Source organism: Cucumis sativus, chromosome 3, assembly GCF_000004075.3.
Source record: "Cucumis sativus cultivar 9930 chromosome 3, Cucumber_9930_V3, whole genome shotgun sequence".
Lineage (NCBI taxonomy): Eukaryota > Viridiplantae > Streptophyta > Magnoliopsida > Cucurbitales > Cucurbitaceae > Cucumis > Cucumis sativus.
The window spans coordinates 21,076,389-21,097,435 of record NC_026657.2 but is presented as its reverse complement, the minus strand read 5'-3'; the positions used below and the strand labels follow the sequence as shown (position 1 = coordinate 21,097,435).

General features: G+C 35.3%; 2 protein-coding genes and 2 long non-coding RNA genes across 4 annotated transcripts; all 4 read left to right on the top strand.

The window, feature by feature from the left end:
- The first annotated feature begins 10,497 nt into the window (after nucleotides 1–10,497).
- On the top strand, nucleotides 10,498–12,405 carry LOC116402438. The gene has a single exon (XM_031881688.1). It carries the CDS (start codon nucleotides 10,498–10,500, stop codon nucleotides 12,403–12,405), a length of 1,908 nt encoding a protein of 635 aa, XP_031737548.1.
- Nucleotides 12,406–13,741: 1,336 nt separating this feature from the next.
- LOC116402921 lies at nucleotides 13,742–14,225 on the top strand. The gene is made up of 3 exons (XR_004215601.1): nucleotides 13,742–13,762; nucleotides 13,840–14,052; nucleotides 14,137–14,225. It is a non-coding gene; the product is annotated as an uncharacterized LOC116402921 (long non-coding RNA).
- Nucleotides 14,226–14,345: 120 nt separating this feature from the next.
- On the top strand, nucleotides 14,346–14,992 carry LOC116402437. Its single transcript, XM_031881687.1, has 2 exons — nucleotides 14,346–14,420; nucleotides 14,504–14,992. The coding sequence occupies exons 1-2, from the start codon at nucleotides 14,346–14,348 to the stop codon at nucleotides 14,990–14,992; spliced, it is 564 nt and encodes a 187-aa protein (XP_031737547.1).
- A 925-nt stretch (nucleotides 14,993–15,917) lies between these two features.
- Nucleotides 15,918–16,213, top strand: LOC116402864. The gene is made up of 2 exons (XR_004215529.1): nucleotides 15,918–15,999; nucleotides 16,095–16,213. It is a non-coding gene; the product is annotated as an uncharacterized LOC116402864 (long non-coding RNA).
- Nucleotides 16,214–21,047: the final 4,834 nt, after the last annotated feature.

Here is a 21,047-nt window from a genome sequence, read left to right as displayed (position 1 = left end):
TTAACTCAACTAATTAAGATATATACACTTGTTGTTCAAGTTAAAAGTTAAAATTCTCTCTACCATATGGTTCTCAACTCCAAATGTTAAAATGAATCAAAACTCTTTCCAACAAATCTTGGTATAATTGAATGAAGAGCTTAAATTTCATTTCTCCACTAATTTCACACGTTGAATGGTAGCTAATATTAAGTTGCACTCATCTTCCTCATGGATTATTTTTAAATTGAGGAGATAGGTAGAATGGAAAATGCATTAAATTATTGAATTAATAATAAGAGTATGATAAAAAGAAAAGTTGTAGAAAGAGGGTGGTGTTTGATGAGTATACAACTAAAATTTGAATGTTTGAAAAAGAATAAAAAAAAAGAAAGTATGTAATACAATTTGGTTAGAAGTATGTTTATCTGTCTCTATACAATGATGAAGGAGGACATGCCAAGAAGTGGGGGCCTACCTGTGTGTAGATGCACCATCTCTGACCCCACAACTTCTCCACCTCTTGTTCTAATTTCTTTAGAATTCATATTAAATGGCTTCAATTTGCTCTCTTAATTGCATTCTGAGAATACAAAAAAGAAAAAAGAAAAAGAAAAAGGATTAATTAATGAACCCTTTTTTGGATAAATATATAGTTGAATGGTTGGGAGGCACACCACCGGTCGGGAGTTTGACCGCCGCACTCCGGCCGCCCGTCCACTCAGCACGTGATCTCAGATATGGTGGTGAGAGAAAAGTGAGGGGTCAAACCACCCACCAATTATTGGGGTGTCAACACGTGTCCCACTTGTAATCTTAGTGGATCCTCTTCTCATCATATCATCACACCCCTCTCTAATTCCTTTCCAATATGTAACCACATGTCCACTTAACTTAAGATCACTCTCTTCTTTTCTTTCTTTTACATAACATTCGCTCTATATTCACTCATTAAATCATCATTCTCAGCTTAAACAACCAGTCTGTGCCTTAAACATCCACAATTTCATTTAAATGCTAAGATTTCAAGCAGCCCAATTTCATGAAATGACGAAATTACCCTTGTTTTCAAAGAAAAGAAAGAAAGAATTATTACCTTACAGAAACCACATTAGGTCCTCACTTCTCCGAGTCTTCCTTCATCCTATTCCCAAATTCCATCTTCTTAACCGTGTGATTTGAATCTTTCAAACCATTAATCTTTGTTTTGAAGAGGTATTTCACTCTTTCTTATATTTAGTTAGAAACTTTATTTTTTGATATGGAATGTAATGTAGCATGTACCATATCACTCTAACAAAAGTGGTCTATGACGATAGTTGTTTTCTGTCACGAATAAAATCTGTGGCAATTATTTACAGAACTTTTCATGATAGTTTTCGAAAACTATCGCAATAAATTTTTTTATGACAAAAAATAAATGTCGTTCATTATTATTTTATGACAATAAATAACTGTCATATTTTATATTATGACAACAAATAATTGTCGTCATTTGCATATTAACGACAATTAAACAAATATCACAAATTCGTTTATTATGACATTTTTTAAATGTCAAGGATATGTCAATTGTGACGTTTTTACAAAAATAAATGTCATCTTTTCGAAATTGATAACAGTTAAAAAATGTCACGAATTCGTATTTTATGACAATTTTTCCGGTTGTCAATCGTGACAGTTTTTTATAAAATGAAATGTCATTGTTTTGCTATTGACGACATTTTTTTTCTGTCAAATACATGGCAATTGTGACAGTTTTTTTATAATGAAAATGTCATTGTTTTAATATTGACGACAATTATGGAGTGTAACGAATTCATATATTGCGACATTTATTTTTTTGTTGCAAATTTTTCAATTACTACCGTTTTTCTCTATTCTCCTTGTCGCTCTGCCATTACACGAACAATTTGAATGACAATAATGCTATAATACATAACACCCATATAGAAACAAATGATCGACACTTTAATATATATATGCTATAATACACTTTGTAATATTCATACATTTCCAATCAAGTTTGAACAATCTACAAGTATGAAGTTATAGTCCTTAATCAAAACCAGTGTAAATACCATAAAAATACATCTAACATAATTTTCTGTACAAGCATAAATAACCAACTGGTAAGCCTTCATCTCTCAAAATATTCTTTGTTTTTTAAAAACCATGCTAGCCAATGTATTTTGATGGTCTAGATAAACTTCTTTGAAGGAAAACTCATGAAGTTGTCGGCTAAATGTAGAGTACAACTCGCTTAAAGAGAGTACAAAATGAATATAACAGACAGTCACAGAAAATTTACTCTGTAGCAAGCACAGAAGAATGTAAAAAAGAAAAAGAATAATATGTTTTCAATCAATGGGATCTACATTTAAGTACTATTATTGATAGACCACAATTACATTAGCTGTAAAACCAACTATCATGAAATAAATCTAAACATATTGTTCTGCCCTTAATTTATTATACAAGACCGTTAGTGTGAGGTTTGTATAATATTGGCAACTGACCTTAGAGAATGTTTAAACCTACAAAATAGAGCAACATTGACGAATAGAACACCAATAATCTCATGACAAATAAACAATAAAAAACCTGAAGTCAAATTAGTTTTGAAGATATATCCAAATCCTTTATTCTAGCTACATTGACAACTACAGTGGGTAAAAGTAGCTAGACAATTTTAGCTTTTAGCAACACAACATCTAGACATAATCTGAAAGTAGAGAATTAACTTCATCAACAAAAACTCATTGATTGATTAGAAAGCTAAATAAGAGAGAAAAAAAAAAAAAAAACCTTAGAACTATACCTTTAAATCTCCTCTCGACAAGTACGTAAATTGTTTACCACATGAGTGACACCATCACCAGAGTCGATGACTAATTCAGCCAGTAAACCTGCCAGCACAAAAAGAAAAAATTAAGTAAAACATTAGATGAAAATTATAAGAAAAAAAATGAGAAAGAAAAATAGTGGGGAAAGATGATAGGTTCAGAAAAAATAACTAAGCACAATTTTGACTTTTAATTCATCTTTATAAGCACCTTGAGCATATAAAGTTAAATTTGCTTGGATTTGAATGAAGACCCCATAAAAGTTGTACTTTTCAAACATGGTCTCGACCTATAAGGTTAAATTGACCCAACTCATTAAATTGAGCAAATGAAATTGAGATAACATTGAAAGAAAATCAAATATCACAAACTATTTTTTCACGGTTCTTTGAAGGATTGAAAGGTGGGTCTGTGAGCAAAATTTTACAATCTTTTGGATCTATCTATTGACAGAAAAAACAAATGCAATTTAGCGCAACATTATGATTTGTCCATGGAAAAATTGTATAAAGCTCAAAGTAGGTGGTAAATGGGAATTTAAGTGCTAGAAAATTCTTTCCTTGAGTTCGTTGAAAATGCATTATCCCACACATGTCACATATCATCCCAATTTTGAACGATATCTTTGCAGCTTCCCATGTTCTTCGATCATAGATATATTCTCTATCATTGTAGAAAAGGAAAGCTGCACAAAAAAAATATAGTGGGGTATACATTTTTTAGCACAACAAAAAAAGGAAAAAAAATGCCTATAACTAACCAGTCTAAATGATGACTAATGAGATCACACTAGAAATATGAACACCAACAATAATAGTTGAGAGTAATACAAGTTTCAAAAACCATACTCAGTAGCAAGCGTCCACATGATATGATTATCTAATGGCCATTAGAAACAAGAAAATGTGAAAATGAAGATGCAATATTCAATCTACAATATGCGTTTTCAGTCATTAGTGCAAATGGTTACTTGTAACAGAGAAACAAAATTGCTTTTGCCTTATAACCATCTCAATACTTGGCTAAGAGCAAATGATATGGTATTCTGCAAGGAATTTTTTTTGCAAAAGACAACTTGAAATAATTAGGAACTGAGGAACTTTAATCATTTCCAACTTTTCTTCTCATATATCAATACTCAACTTATAAGCTATAACTCAACTAATAAAACTATAACCACTATTTGATCACAAAGGGCAGTTGTTGTAGCTGCACTTTCTTTTGTTCTTATAGCAGAAAAAAAAAAAAAAAAGAAAGGATATTGGATGTGATGAATATTATGGGGAATATTCTAGATCTTCTTGATTTATTGTATAAAATAAAGAATACAATGGTACATATACACTTAATTGGACAACCTATAAGGAAAGGATAAAAAATATTCTAATTACAATAATGTATTCTTAGATTATTGTTAAATGACCTTAATTACGATGATAGATTATTGCTAAATGACCTTAATTACGGTGATACCCTCCCTCAAACTCAAGTTGGTAGAGTAGAAACCACCTTGAGTTTGTGAAGTAACAGAGTGAAACGAGGAGAATGGAGAGCTTTGGTGAAGATATCTGCAGGTTGATCAATGGTAGAGATAGATTGAAGATGTAGAGTGTTGCTTTGAAGATGATGACGGACAAAATGACAATCGTTCTCTATGTGCTTTGTTCGTTCATGAAATACATCATTGTGTGCAATCTGGCACTGCGGTTATCACAATGGAGAGTAGTAGATGATGTTTGTGGGGCTCCCATATCAGTAAGAAGCCAACGAAGCCATAATAATTCTGAAGTGGCATCAGCTAGAGCACGATATTCAGACTCAGTGCTAGACTGGGAAACAACAGATTGTTTCTTGCTGCACCAGGAGATAAGATCATCACCTAAATAAAAACAATAGCCAGTGGTGGATCTTCTACCAGTAGGATCTCCTGCCCAATCAGCATCAGAGAATCCAGAGAGAACCAGAGAAGACTGTGGGGAGAAGTGGAGACCATGACCCAAAGTGCCTTTAATGTAGCGAAGAATCCGAAGGACAGCAGTGAAATGAATAGTACGAGGAGCGGCCATGAATTGACTGACTATGTGAACTGCGAACGCAATATCAGGGCGAGTTACAGTTAAGTAAATCAAGCTACCAACAAGTTGCCGGTACAAAGTAGGATCGTCAAGGGGAACACCATCATAAGGAGTAAGTCGAACATTTGGATCCAGAGGTGTTGAGGATGTTGTAGAATCAGTAATACCAGATCGACTGAGTAGGTCAGAAGCATATTTAGCTTGAGATAAGTAATAACCATCAGACACGGAGGTGATCTCAAGGCCAAGGAAATAACTGAGAGGTCCTAAATCCTTCATCTCAAAGTGCTTTCCCAGGTAGCATTGCAATTCAGATATAGCTTGAGGGTCATCGCCTGTAATAATCATGTCATCAACATATAAAAGAAGGAGTACAATACCATTAGGTGTCTGGCGGGTGAACAAGGCTGAATCATGAGGGCTGGAAGTGAACCCAAGTTGAGTAATAGTGGAGCTAAAAGTTGCAAACCAGGCTCGAGGAGCCTGTTTGAGACCATAGAGAGCTCGTCGAAGAAGACATACTTTCTGATGTGGCGGAGTAGTACCAGGTGGTGGTTTCATATAGACTTCTTCAGATAGAGTTCCATTGAGAAATGCATTTTTAACATCCATTTGTAAGAGGGGCCACTGTTTTGCAGCTGCAATGGCTAAAAGACTACGAACAGACGTCATTCGAGCTACTGGAGCAAACGTTTCTTCATAATCAATGCCATATTCTTGAGAGTAACCTTTGGCTACAAGTCGTGCTTTGTATCGTTCTATAGAGCCATCAGAGTGCGTTTTGATTTTAAAGATCCATTTACAGCCAATAGGTTTCTTTCCAGGAGGTAAGTCCACATACTCCCAAGTATGAGTCTTTTCTAAGGCTTGAAGTTCTTCATTCATTGCTTGCTGCCATAATGGGTTAGTGCTGGCTTCCTTATACGAGGAAGGTTCAACTAAAGACATGATAGTGGAGAAACAATGGTAATCTTTAAGATGAGAGGGAATTTCTCTTACCCGTGTAGATCGTCGGATTGGTGCAGATTCAGGTTCCTCAAGAGGGGCAGATGGAAGATCCGGGAGTGCAGAAATATGGTCCGATTGAGTGGGCTCAGGTATAGGTAACATGCAAGGTGTAGTGTCAGGTGTTGAGTCAAGTGAGGGAAAAAGGTCAATAGAAGGATCGGTGAAGAATGGGTGAGAACTTGAAAGAGATTCATGGAATGAAGAAAGACTAGAAAACATACGATGTTCCCAAAAGGTGACATGACGAGATATACGTAATCGTTGAGAGATGGGGTCCCAACAACGAAATCCTTTATGTTCAGTACCATAACCCAAGAAGCAACATAGACGTGCACGTGGTTCAAGTTTGGTATGTTCATGAGGATGTAATAATACGAAACATGCACAACCAAAAATTTTTAGATTGGAGTAAGAAGGGGAAGTACCGTATAGTCTTTTAAAGGGAGAAACATTTTTAGTGACTTTTGAAGGAAGACGATTGATGACATAGACAGAGGTGAGGGCAGCCTCACCCCAGAATTTTTCTGGACAAGAATGTGACGATGTTTGCGTTCAACTCTTCCATTTTGCTGAGAGGTGTGAGGACAGGAGCGTTGAATCAGAGTGCCTTGCTGGGCAAGGAAGGAAAGAAGGTGAGAGTCCTTATATTCCATCGCATTATCAGTTCGAAAGATTTTAATTTTGCTGGAGAATTGTGTGTGAATCATATTTGCAAAATCAACATATATTTGATATAAGGAAGAGCGATGTTTAAGAAAGTAAATCCAAGTAAAACGAGAATAGTCATCAATAAATAAGACAAAGTATCGATAACCATTAACGGTAGTACAAGGAGCAGGACCCCAAATGTCAGAATGAATAAGGTCAAAAGGCTTATTACATAGAGAGGTGGAATTAGGAAATGATAAAGCAGGTTGTTTTGCAAGTTTGCAATTTAAGCAATCAAAATGACTGAATTTTGAGACATTATTCAAATTACCAGTAGAAACTAAATTACGAAGTTTATCAGAGGATGCATGACCTAGACGAAGGTGCCACTGATATATAGTGGTATCAGTGACTGGTGCAGAGATAGGTGGAAACTCAGGAGATTGCTGAAGATATGTAAGCTCAAATAATCGTCCCACCTTCCGTCCCGTACCAATCACTTGCCCCGTTTGAGAATCCTGAACCTGACACCCATGAGAAGAAAAGATAACAGTTAGTCCGAGATCACAAAGTTGGCCAACAGAAGCTAGGTTGAATGTGAGTTTTGGAACATGATAGGTGTTTGACAGTTTTATGGTGGGTGTGTTAACAGTACCAACGTGAGAGATAGGCATATGATTACCATCAGCAGAGTGAATTGAGGGAAGAGATTGAACATGAATAGGTGAGGATAATAATGAAATGTCAGCAGTCATATGATTGCAACAAGCTGAATCAAGGAGCCAAGATGTACCTGGAGTGACGGCAAGAGCAGTAGAGTTGGAAGAGATCACCTGTTTCAGTAAGTCATGAAGATCATTTAACTGAAAATTCTGAGGTGTGGTGATATCAGATGAGGTAGCAGCAGCAACAATAGGTGGAGAACTGTATTTAGTGGAGGACTTGGGTTTATATGGAGCACCAGGAGGGCGGGGTGGGCGGGTTGGACAGTTGTCCAAGATATGACCTCGTTTGTGGCAATACCTGCACTCAATAGTAGGACAATTAGCGAACTTATGACTATGAAGTTTGCAATTTTTGCAGAAAATAGACTCATTAGCCGATCGTGAATGGGTGGTTGCAAAAGCGACATCAGAGGGCAGGGAGGAAACGATGCCAAGGCGTTTTTCCTCAAATAAGATTTCTTGAATAGCAGCATCAAGAGTCGGCAGAGGGTTACGATGTAACAATACAGCACGGACTGATTTATACTCTGGGCGAAGACCCATAAGAACTTTGATGAGGCGAATATGCTCCGGTTTGATTTTTGCCTGATCTAACTGAGTCCAGATTGGTTGAAGAGTTGCAAGATACTCGTTCATAGATTGTCCTCCCTCTTGATTTAGACTAACAAGTCGAGAGTGCAATTGGTAATAGTGAGCAAGTCTAATAGACTGAAAACGTGTGGACAGAAAATCCCAGAGTTCTTTTGCCGTATCAAATGCATCAAATTGTGTGTGAATTGCTGGAATAGAGGTGTTACCCAACCAAGTGATGATCTGATGGTTTTTGCTATCCCAATCCTCAAGACGTTCAATGTATTTGTCGGTTTCTGCAGTCGTTTCTTGAACAGTGACATCAAATGGGTCTGTATCAATATTTTCAGTGGTGTCCATCGGAGGAGTAGGTTTGACTGGTTTAGTGATATTTCCAGTAATGATACGCCATAACTTTCGACCTATAAAAAAACTCCTCATTTGGTGGGCCCAAGTAATATAATTAGTTCCATCGAGAATGGTGCTAATGGGACGAGCAACTTCATGTTTCTCCATCTAAAGATAATTAGCTGCTGCTGGTTCACATAATATTGGTTGTTGACGAAGATTTGCTGCTGGTTCGTCGTTGTTTCTTTAGATCTGAGGTTCGAGGCTGGAGTTCGCGGCTGGGATTTCACTGGAATTATGTTACTTCACGGCAGGGGGTTACCAACAGGTGAGCGTCTTTACGGCAGGATGTCTTCACGGCAGGAGGTCTTCACGGTAGGGGGTTGCGACAAGGAGTCGTGAAGCGTCTTCACGGCAAGGAGTTTGCTGGAGTTCGCGGCGCGGTTGTTTCTTCACGGCAGGGGGTCGCCAGCAGGTGAACGACTTCACGGTGAGGTAATATCTTCACGGCAGGAGGCTGCGGCAAGGTGTCGTGAAGCGTCTTCACGGCAGGAGGCTGCGACAAGGATCGAGGGAAGATCTGGCATCTGGCGTTCGTGGAAGCGTCTTCACGGCAGGAGGCTGCGGCAAGGACCGAGGGGAGATCTGGCGTTTGGCGTTCGTGGAAGCATCTTCACGGCAGGAGGTTGCGGCAGGGAGATTGACCGAGGGGAGATCTGGTGTTCGCGGAAGCGTTTTCACGGCAGGAGGTTGTGGCAGGAAGATTGACCGAGGGGAGATCTGGTGTTCGCGGCTGGGTTGCGGTGTGTGAGCTTCACGGTAGAGTTTTTCCGGCGGCGGCGACGGCGGCGAGTACAGTAAATCTAGGGTTTTGGCTCTGATAGCATGATGAATATTATGGGGAATATTCTAGATCTTCTTGATTTATTGTATAAAATAAAGAATACAATGGTACATATACACTTAATTGGACAACCTATAAGGAAATGATAAAAAATATTCTAATTACAATAATGTATTCCTAGATTATTGTTAAATGACCTTAATTACAATGATAGATTATTGCTAAATGACCTTAATTACGGTGATAGGATGGATGAGTTGAATCTCCTTACAAGCATCATTTATCAAATTACATCTTGAAAGTCCCCCAACCCATCCACTTGATAACTTCTTCTATATGTAAAATCCAAAAGGTCTATGAACTTTTCTCTTAGAACATGAACACAAACAAAAGTCTATAAATTCAGCTTTTTTCCTTTAGTGCATACCATTCAAAATCCAATACCTACCAAGATTCATCATGTCCAAGCCCAAAAGATAGAGCATTTCACAAACCAAAACCAAAAGTCATGAAGTTTGGCAAAGAGTTCTTATCACAAATGATACTCGAAAGGATATTCAGATTGCTTTGAGGATTAAGGTTGAGAAACCACCTGAGTTTTTTTTTTTTTCAAGATTCAACTCCAAAGTCCACCATTCCAATAACTTTGCTTGGTAAGTTATCATATCTATTTCATATGCCCATGTGCCTATTTAGTCTATATCTATATAGTTGAAACAATGTTAGCTTAATAATTAGTTTGGGCAGGAGAAAAATCTAGTTGGTGAGCTCATTGATTGGAGACAATAATTCCATCAACACTTACTTCTACAGTCTTAATTGCTACATTAATGAACCGCGTTAACAAATTAAAAAGAAGGCCTATCCATAGACAATGGCACGACACACAAACTTGATAGAGCACTACTACAAAAACAGGCTCTCTTCACGTTTGCAGTTTTCCTTTCTTGATGTTTTTTTTTCGAAAAACGTCAAGAAAAATTTCATTTTTAATAAAAAACGTCAAGAATTTTTCTGAAACATCATTCTTGACGTTTATTAAACGTCAAGTAAAATCAATTTTTCCTTGACGTTTTTAAAACATCAAGAAATATCTATTAATTTTTTGACGTTCTTAAAACGTCAAGAAGCGTATGAATTTGACATGCTTGACGTTTCTTAAACGTCAAGAATTTAAAATTTTACTCGACGTTTTAAAAACGTCAAGAAATTTATTAAAAAAATCCTTGACGTTTTAAAAAACGTCAAGAAGTTTTAGAAATTTGTACGAAGGATGCAAAAAGTACACAAAGTTGTCTACTCTAGTCAAATTGTATAATTTAAATTAAGTAGGGTATGGATGGAGTGATACTAGTTTTTCAGAATTACTTGAAACTTTGAAGGAAATTCTGCCTACTACCAATGAGCTCCCGAATTCATTGTATGAAGCAAAGAAAACATTAGGTGCATTAGGAATGGAATACGAAAAGATTCATGCATGCCCGAATAATTGTTGTCTCTATAGAAAAGAATTTGCTAATGCAATTGAATGTCCTGAATGTGGTCAATCAAGGTGGAAAAACGTCAAGGATACAAATGAAAGGAGAAAGCAAATTCCCTCTAAAGTGATATGGTACTTTCCAATCATTCCACGATTTAAAAGGCTATTCAGAAGCATTGAATGTGCTGAAAACTTGACTTGGCATTCTACTGAAAGAATTAATGATGGTAAGTTACGACATCCAGCAGACTCTCCAGCATGGAAGTTAGTAGACATGAAATGGTCAGACTTCGGTTCTGAACCCATAAATCTTCGTTTAGCATTGTCAGCCGATGGAGTAAATCCTCATGGTGACATGAGTTCTAAATACAGTTGTTGGCCGGTAGTGATGGTTATTTACAATCTTCCACCATGGTTGTGTATGAAAAGAAAGTACATGATGCTATCAATGCTAATTTCAGGACCAAAACAACCAGGGGATGACATAGGCATATACTTAGCACCACTAATTGAAGATTTAAAACTTTTATGGGAAAGTGGTGTTGAATGTTATGATGCTTATCGAGAAGAACCATTCAACTTAAGGTCAGTTTTGTTGTGGACAATCAATGATTTTCCTGCATATGGTAACCTTAGTGGATGTTGTGTGAAAGGGTATAAAGCATGCCCAATTTGTGGAGATAATACAAATTCTATAAGGTTAAAGTATGGGAAGAAAATGGCATACCTTGGACATCGTAGATTTTTGGCACGAAATCATCCGTATCGACGACAAAAGAAGTCATTCAATGGTAAAAAAGAACTTGATACAATTCCAGAGCCACTTTCTGGGGAGGATGTGTATTTAAAATTGAAAGATCTTGAATTTTCTAGAGGGAAGAAGAACCATAAGAAACGATTGATGAACAGAAGTGACAAAATTTGTTGGAATAGATTATCTTCTTTTTTTGAGTTGCCATACTGGAAGGATCTTCATGTTAGACATTGTTTAGATGTGATGCACATTGAAAAAAATGTTTGCATGAATATCTTAGGTACACTTCTTGATATTCCTGGGAAAAGTAAGGATGGATTGAATGCTAGACGCGATTTAGTTGATCTAAAACTTCGACCAGAGCTTGCCCCTATCAATAGTGAAAAGAAAATATTCATTCCGCTCGCGTGTTATACTCTTACAAAGGATGAAAAACGATGTGTTTTGAAGACTTTGTCTGAAATAAAGGTTCCTGAAGGTTACTCTTCCAATATTAGAAACCTTGGGTCAATCACAGATTTAAAACTTAATAGTTTAAAATCTCATGATTGTCATGTGCTCATACAACAGTTGTTTCTCATTGTGATAAGATCAGTGCTACCGAAACATGTTCGTTATGCTATAACTAGGTTGTGCGTCTTTTTCAATTATGTATGCAACAAGGTATTAGACGTACAACAACTAGACAAGTTGGAAGAAGATATTGTGGTAACATTGTGTTTGTTTGAAAAGTATTTTCCCCCTTCATTCTTCACAATCATGATTCATCTCACAGTACACATAGTTAGAGAAGTCAAACTTTGTGGCCCTATATATCTTCGATGGATGTATCCCTTTGAAAGATTCATGAAGGTCATTAAAAACTCTGTGAGGAATAGATATCGTCCAGAAGGTTGTATTGCTGAAAGTTATTTAATAGAAGAAGCTGTTGAATTTTGTACTGATTTCTTATCTGGAGTAGATCCCATTGGACTTGGGACTCGCAAGTCACAAGACCATTTAGATACTTTAAACATTGGTAGACCATTGTCCACGGGAGTTCCTTTCAAACCTCAACAAGAACTTCTACATAAAGCTCATCAATATGTTTTGGAAAATACAGTCGATGTCCAACCATATACAGAGTAAGTATTTTCTTGCTTTCTTGATTGTTTTATTCACTTTTATATACTTAATCTAACTATATTACAATGTTTGAATTGATGACTACAAAGAAAACATATGAAGGCTTTGCAACTACAATATCGGAATAAGTCTAGAAATCAAAAATGGCTTCAAGAGGAACATAATCGAACTTTTATACATTGGCTACGGGAAGAGGTATAGTGCTGAACATAGTAATTTAGTTACACATGTTATGTGTCCAATTTTAAATAAGAATTATCATGTTAGGTATCAACTGAGCTTGAAGTTGGAAATGCTGGAGTTTCAGATAACTTACGATGGATTGTTCATGGCCCTCATCCTTTTGTTATTAGATATAGTGGTTATGCAATCAATGGATGTCGCTATCACACACAATCTTGTGATAAAGAACGAAGTGTACAAAACAGTGGAGTTAGCTTAGTTGCAAAAACAATGCAAGTGTCTAGTTCTAAAGATAAAAATCCGGTCATCGGAGATATGTCATTTTATGGAGTCATACAAGAGATATGGGAACTGAATTATAATACATTTAATGTTCCTGTGTTTAAATGTGATTGGGTTCAAAACAATGGCGATGTTCGGATTGATGAACTTGGCTATGTTTTAGTTGATTTGAATAGAGTAGGACACAAGTCAGACTCCTTCATACTAGCAAGTCAAGCAAAACAAGTTTTTTATGTTGAGGATCCAAGCGATGTTAGATGGTCAGTTGTGCTTACTCCACCACAAAGAGACTTTGAAGATAGATATAACAACGATGAACTTGGTGATACAATACTACAGTGTGAAGGAATACCCAATGGTATGCCAGATGTTGACTTAAATAATGACTTGGATGACAACATCTTAACATACGTACGAGCAGATTGTGAAGGCACATGGATACCTACATAATATTATAAGGTTTAGTTTTACTGTTCTCAAACTAATAGTACCATTCGTTTATTATGCTCATTCATCTCAATTAATTGATCAGTTTTTAATTTTGTTTAAAACTTGTATACTATGCTAATTGTTTCTTCATTTTGATTGGCAGCCTTTGATTCATACATCACATGGATAACTTTAGTGATGAAGAAGCTGGTGTTGAAAATGAAACCCCAAAGCAGATATGTAGACCACGAGGACCAACTATTATGTTCGATGTCACTCGCATTAGAAGTTTGGGAGAGAAGAAGGTGATGATGTACAATGAAGACGGAGTACCCATTGGTGAGAATGGAGCAAAGTTGAAGTCTTTCATAGGATATGCGACACATTATCATGTCCCGATCACATATTCATCATGGAAAAGTGTGCCGGTAGAGCTGAAAGATAAAAAATATTCAGTACGGTTGAGGTATATATATAATTTCAATGTGCTTATATTGATAATGTTCATGATGTATACTTTATTAATCACTTTTAAATATTTAGGCCGCATTCGTCATTGATCCAAGATCTAGGAAAAATATTATCCAAACTGCTGGCATTTCGTTTCGTCAGTTTAAGTGTTGGCTAACAACAAAATATATTATGCCACATAAGGATGAACCACAACTCCTACAAGTTCCACCAGAAAAGTATTCATTCATTGATCAACATCATTGGGCAGAATTTGTAAGGTCTAGATTGTGTGAAACTTTTCAGGTATGTTACTTTCTCAATAACAAATATATTTGTAAGGTTTAGATTGTGTGTTACTTTCTCACTAACAATATTTTTGAAAAATAGGAAAAAAGACTTCTGCAACAAGATAGACGATCTAAGAACAAGTATAACCATAGGATTTCGAGGAAGGGTTATGCCAATCTTATCGAGGAAATGGTAAGAACTAATTTATTAAGTTTATCAAACTTTATCAAAGGTTGTTCTAATCTTATTATGGAATTGAAATGTAGAAAAAGGAAGGTTCAAATCAACAAGAGTTGGATCGAGCCATCATGTGGAAGAAGGCTCGAGTTAACAAAAAAGGGGAGTATGAGAACGACGACGTTCAACAAGTTGTCCATAAAATTGTAAGACTTTTTGTATATTGAACATTTGAACTAGATTGGTTTTGTTTACACATTTCTATAACGTAGATTGGTTTTTGTTTTAGGATGAGATTTCAATGAATACGTCTTCATCGTCTCAAAAAGGACACTCTTCTAACGATGTGTTAACCCAAGCATTGGGTACAAAAGAGCATCACGGTCGTGTTCGTGGGGTCGGTGGGTATGTTACTCCTACCAATTACTTTCATTCTGTAAAAAAGACATCTAAACGTGAGGATGAGATTATACTTGAGAATAAAGAACTTCGAAGGCGTGTAAGCGAATTAGAAGCACATATCCACTCAAACTTGTCTAGACCATTATCTGGACATGGTAGCTGTTCGAAGCCAAATATCTTAGAAGAGAGTGACTCGATGAAAATAATCAAAGGGAAGAGTAAGTTGATGGATAAAATCGAAGGGAAAGAGGTGGAGGAGATCAATGTAAATGACGACAAAGTAGAGTTGGACATCTTTAAGGTATGTGATCGATCCTCTAATAAACTCAAATTCTTGAATTATTCATATCGTATTGAAAGTGAATGTTTTTCTTGAATTAGGAGAGAGCCTTAATAAAAATGCCTAAGGAAAGAGAGGTTGTCTGTGAATCGACGTCAGTTTTGCCAATGGGAATGAAGTTGATTCTCAGATACGCTGAGAAGATAATGGAGAAAGATTCTAGTATCACTATTCCACTACCTGTTGGCATTTTTGGTATTAGTCGAAAGACTTCTGTTCTCCGAGAGGACATCATTGATCTTTGTAACATGAATGAGGTCAAAACATTTACATTGGTGGCCTATATGACGTAAGTCAATTTCATTTCTTTAGATCTAAATTTATGTATCTCGTTTACAAGTTTATAATATTTTGTAGGTACTTGTATTCATCTGTTCTTGGTTCGAAGGAAAATATACAGTACGTCTTTGTAGATCCATCCCTCACCTCTGTCGGACACTCGCAAGAATCTCGAGTTCGAAACTTATGCAGTAGATTGATGGTCTCAAAGATTAACGAAATAGTTCTTGCTCCTTTTAATCCTGGGTAAGTCAAGTTATTTTATTACTTGCATTGCAAAAAACTAGTACTAATATTTTGTATAATTAGGGGTCATTGGGCACTGCTGGCCATAAATGCATATGATGATACAGTATTTTACCTCGACTCACTAAGGACAACATCGAAGTCAACTATAAGATACGTCACCGACACGTAAGTTAATCTAGTATTTCATTTAGTGTTGATTCTTATATGCATGTACACAATATTTAAACTATTTGTTCAATCTTATCTTGTCAAAACAGAGCAATAGCGATGTTTCAGTCACAAAAGAACATTAAAAAAAGTAGAAAACAAACTTTATGGCGAACAGTAAAGGCAAGTATCAACTTTTAAAGTCATTAAATTTTTGTAGACTACTAGCAATTAGGATTACTTTGTTATTCAAATTTGTTGCTTTTATATAGTGTCCACTGCAAGTTGGGAGTACTGAGTGTGGATACTACGTGATGAGGTATATGAGAGAAATTGTGACTAGGGGAAGCATTGTCATATCCGATGCGGTATGTTATATATCAAACTATTGGTTTTGTGAGTTAATTGGTTTATTTGTATAGTCAGTTAATTCATTTAATTTATTTTGCATGTTTATATATAGATTGATACACGAAGATCATACTCACAGGCAGAACTAGACGAGGTGCGAGTTGAGTTAGCTGACTTTTTGGGTTCTTACATATGATTATGACCAATATTTTGTGATTCTGAAGTAGGAAATTTTTTGTTGTGTCGCTTCTTTATGACCTTAAACTTTATGTATAGAAACTTTAGCCGATAATTCTTTTGAATTGTTCATATGGAGGAGGGGGGGGGTGTTCATTCGTATATACTTTTGATTATTGTTATAGCTAGCATGTTTTGTGACTTTGTAAGTTGATTTGGATTCATGGCAATGTAATGCCATATGAAATCTAATGTAAAGCCTATTTCATTATGTATATGTAAAGTCTTGGAATTGAATATATATGGTGAATTGTTTTATTTATATATTTTTTAGATTTGAAACTATATTTGATGAATATCAAATATCTATGAAACTGTTGCTGGACAATTACAGGACAATTACAGGACAATAATCTTTCCATTAAAGCATAATTCAATTACAATTTTTTTTTTAAAAAAAATTAAAAAATACTTGACGGTTTTAAAATGTCATGAACAATTGCAAGCTTGACGGTTTTAAACTGTCATGAACAATTGCATTTTTGACGGTTGACAAATGTCAAGAATAATTACATTCTTGACAGTTTTAAAATGTCATGAATATTAAAATTCTTGACGGGTTTAAAATGTCATAAATCAGTTCATCCTTGACGGTTTTAAAATGTCATAAACAATACCAGTCTTGACGGTTCTAAAATGTCATGAACATAAGTATACTTGACGTTTATAAAACGTCAACATTAACTATTCTTGACGTTTAATCAACCGTCAAGAACTTTGTCTTTCTTGACGCTGGCTTCAACGACATTTTTAAAACCGTCAAGAGAGCCTTCTTTTGACAGTTTAAAAACGTCAAGAGAGCCTGTTTTTGTAGTAGTGGAGACTAATTAAGAGAAAAGAAGAAAAAGGATACATACACATAATCATGCATTTTCTTTTGGTTATCATATCGAAACTTAATTGTAAGATTAAACAAGGTCTTTCTTGCAGTATTTGAATTTGATATCAAGATATATTATTGCAGAACATTTCATTAGATAAGGAAAAAAAGTTCATTTTCTGATTCTTACCTCTTTAAGCCATAATTTTAATCTTACCATTTTGATGTGTGAGAATTCCTTTTATTAGAATTAGCAAGTTAGTGATTGATTTCAACCATGCTATATCTTGTGGATGGTACAATATCATAATTAAGACAGTAAAATCATGCACATAAAAAATACTTTTTAGTAGTAAAAGTTTCTTAAAGAGATCATATTACTAAAACTCGTTATATGACATAGAAGTAGTTAAGTTACTAAGTTACTTGAAGAATAGCCACCAAAATTTAATAAAATTTTCATAAGCAGACAAGTTATACAATAGTTATCATAAGAGTTTATTGGACTTACTTTCCAACAAGGAAATGGGTCAAATGCCTCGTTAACAAAAGACTAATAACAAACATTGATCCTGCATAAGCTCACAAGTTAAAATTATTATAAAATAGACCCAAGAATAGTACATTATTCCTATATGTTCCAATGTTTTCAATTTTCTGAACTAGAATAGTACAAAATCAAGTACCGTACAAAATCCCATCATAAAAATGGTGACCATAATTAGAGATAATATTCAAACTTTCCAAGACGATGAATTTCCAATGAAGAACAATAATAACCATAATGATCACTCTTCTTCTTCATCTCATATGAATCACAATATAAACCCTTCACAATCAATGACCTAAAATTAGTTGAGAAAAAACTCCCAATTTATTTTTCTAAAGGAGTCCCTTCAAAATCCCCTCCATTTTTACCAAAAGAAAAAGCTTATCAAATCCTTTCTCCTTCAAACAACTCCCACAAATCCTGTCTTCTTTCTCTTTCCCTTTAAATTTCCTTCAAGCTCAAGCAGTCAATGAAACCCTTCAACAAAGTGAGCTGAAACTCATCAAATGAGAGACCAAATTTTGTGCAACTTCAATGGAATCAATGTTGGATTTTGTAAGAATATCCTTAATAATTCCTATAAAATTTTCTCCATTACCATCATCATTCAAACTTCTCAAAACTTCACATCTCACAAAATCAAATGCCCATTTACAAAATTACACAATCTTTGATACCCCAAAGTTAATTTCAGCTCCTAAGCTCGTGGCTTGTCACAATATACCATATCCTTATCCTATTTATTATTTTCATTACCAAGAAGGAGATAATAATATTTCTATTCACTATATAATATACCAAACTCAGGGGGGAAGTTTCTCATAATTGACAATAGAGTTGGACAAATAGGCTAATAATAATAGCAAACCATTAGTTGGACTTCATGAGTAGCAACTTTATTTTCTTCCACTAGCAATTTGTGCAATTAAAGCAAATGGGTTGGATTCCAAAGTCCCTTTCCAGCTCCACAATCAAAATATGCTTAGAAAAAAATTGTATAAAACAGAGCCACAATCCACATTCTAAAAAACACTGTTAAACAAACCATGCAAGAATTGGCAATGGAATGGATTAAATAGATTATTTTTCTATTTCTATGTGTATTTTAATGTCTACTTCTCGGTTAAACAAACCATTCATAATCAAATTGAATAGAAAAATATGAAAGAATGTGAAAGTTTGTTATAGTTGAAATTAAATTGATAAGATAAAAAGAAAAACCACAGAAAGAAGTATAAGAACTTACAAGAGGACCTTCTACCACTATCAGAACTTCCTCCCTATTAAATTAAATTGTTACATCAAAGAAAATGTGAAATTTTGTTCAATTTCTTACACCTATTGATTAAACTCATAAAAGAGAAAAACACAAAAGTGAAAGGTGTTAAACACTAGCCTGTCTTCAAAATCTTTAAAACGAGTGTGGGTCCCCGTCGATGAGAAAACGAGTATGGGTCGTTATCTTCGAAATGTTTAGATTTGATGTTGCCATGGGTCTCCATCGCTGAGAAGAAAGTTCATGGAAATGGAGAAGAATGAGGTTAGGGTTGGGTTTTTTGGGTTCTATCGTGAAGATGATAAGGAAGAAAGGGAAAATAAAAGTAAGTTTATATTTTAATAATTTTTAATGAAAAGTTGGAGGGAAATTAAGGGGTGAAATTATATTTTATTTATTTTTAATAAAAATAATATTTTATTATTTTTATTTAATGACATCGAAGCTCTCACATTACTTAGTCGCCTAATAATGTGTAGACCTTCCTTCACCTTTTTTTCGCATACAAGTTAGTCTACAATTTCATATTGCATCCAATCATTCCCCTTTACAGATTCTCTTGGCATGCATAAGTAGTTTTATTCCTAATTCTGATTATTTTATACTTTATTTAATTAATTCTTTTATACCGCCTAGATGATAAGTAATTTCTAGAACTAGTGTCTTGAATCAATTCCATGTGTTCGACCCTGACTCACCTAGGTAAACCTATTGTTTCGCTTGCACTTGGGCAAACAGTAGGAAAACTTGTACTCAATAAGGAATTAATAGTTATGCGATGAAGAGGTACATAGTGAGTAATTCGCATACAGTGATCATGACCAATGAATTATCACATAGACTACAGTAACAATACAAATCCCAGTCCAGGTACACATCGGTAGATGTTGATACTTGAGTAGAGCACTGAACCGTGTATCACCTCTCACGGCCAGCTCTTCAACTAAACCCATTAGCCTTTTCAATTTCCTCATTTTGTTGTTGGAGCTCTTCTTTTTGCATTACACGGTCCATGACTTTCTCACTCAGTTGTTCTATTCGTGCCTCGAAATTTGCATTTGTGTTGTCTATTTTAAGTTATAAGTCACTCTACTACTTTTGACTTCGCAAATGCATTTCTTGAAGATTACTTCGACACTGGATCATATCTTCGAATCAATTTTCCATTGGTTTGCATACGTGGTGATTTATGAAATAGAAGATATAATCATCGTCAACAACTTCTTCATCATTTTCCTTCATTGCTTCTTTATTCTTATCATCTTTTGTTGAAGCTTCTACAATTTCTTTAGGTAGTGAAGGGAGGTGTGTCTCGCCACCTTCCTCAGATATTGTTTCTCTCTCCTTGTAGAGTGGATAATCGTCAATCATTTTCTCAAGAACTTAGGGACATGTTTGTGCTATTTGTCCCATCTTTTCGCTTATTAAACGTGTCATTGTTGGACACATTAAGAGCAATGAGAGGGTCCCGACATTCTTCCTGGTTTGAATCTTTCATGACTAGACGATTTGGTTTGGCCAACTGGGTAAAATTGTACTAGGGCTAGGGAGTTGTTAGATTCTCGCCTTGAAGAGGATGAATCAATTTGGATTTGGGAAGAGATTGGTGATTTGGATTTGAGGATTTGGATTGGTGGGTATATGTGGTGGACTCTGTTGATTTGGGTTTAATGGGGACTTGGTTGGAGTAGTGGTAGTGGGTTTAATTGTCACACCCCCTTCCGGACAACCTACTAGCTTAGATCGAAAGACGGTGAAGCTGACAGGCAATGCTTTTCTTTATTTGTATCTGTCGACTTTGCTGAAATCTTTAACATAATAAACTTGCTCATCTAGTATATAAACTATTGTACATGCAACATAACACAACATATCCTATACTAATCATATACATACATGAAGTGTAGCCCAAAATTAATTGATTTCACGAGTAAGCCTGGAGATACCTTAACCAAAACATAACCAATAAAGGTTTATACAACTCCTAAAGTTTACATAAACTATAGAGTATTTATATCATACTAAGATATATACATCATAACACAACATACTCTATGCACAACTCTAACCACGTACTAACAATCGAAATCGGAGCTTCAACAGACTAAGGCAATCTATCAGGCACCAGAAACTCGATCTCTACCTGGAAAGTGGGTAAAACATTTTGGAAGGGTAAGCTATA

Excerpts from the sequence above, each read along its gene's own strand:
- LOC116402438 (XM_031881688.1), top strand. The coding sequence starts at position 10,498 with ATGGAATACGAAAAGATTCATGCATGCCCGAATAATTGTTGTCTCTAT.
- LOC116402437 (XM_031881687.1), top strand. The coding sequence starts at position 14,346 with ATGTGGAAGAAGGCTCGAGTTAACAAAAAAGGGGAGTATGAGAACGAC. Across the intron at positions 14,421-14,503 it reads AACAAGTTGTCCATAAAATT|GATGAGATTTCAATGAATAC; the intron begins GTAAGACTTTTT and ends TTTTTGTTTTAG.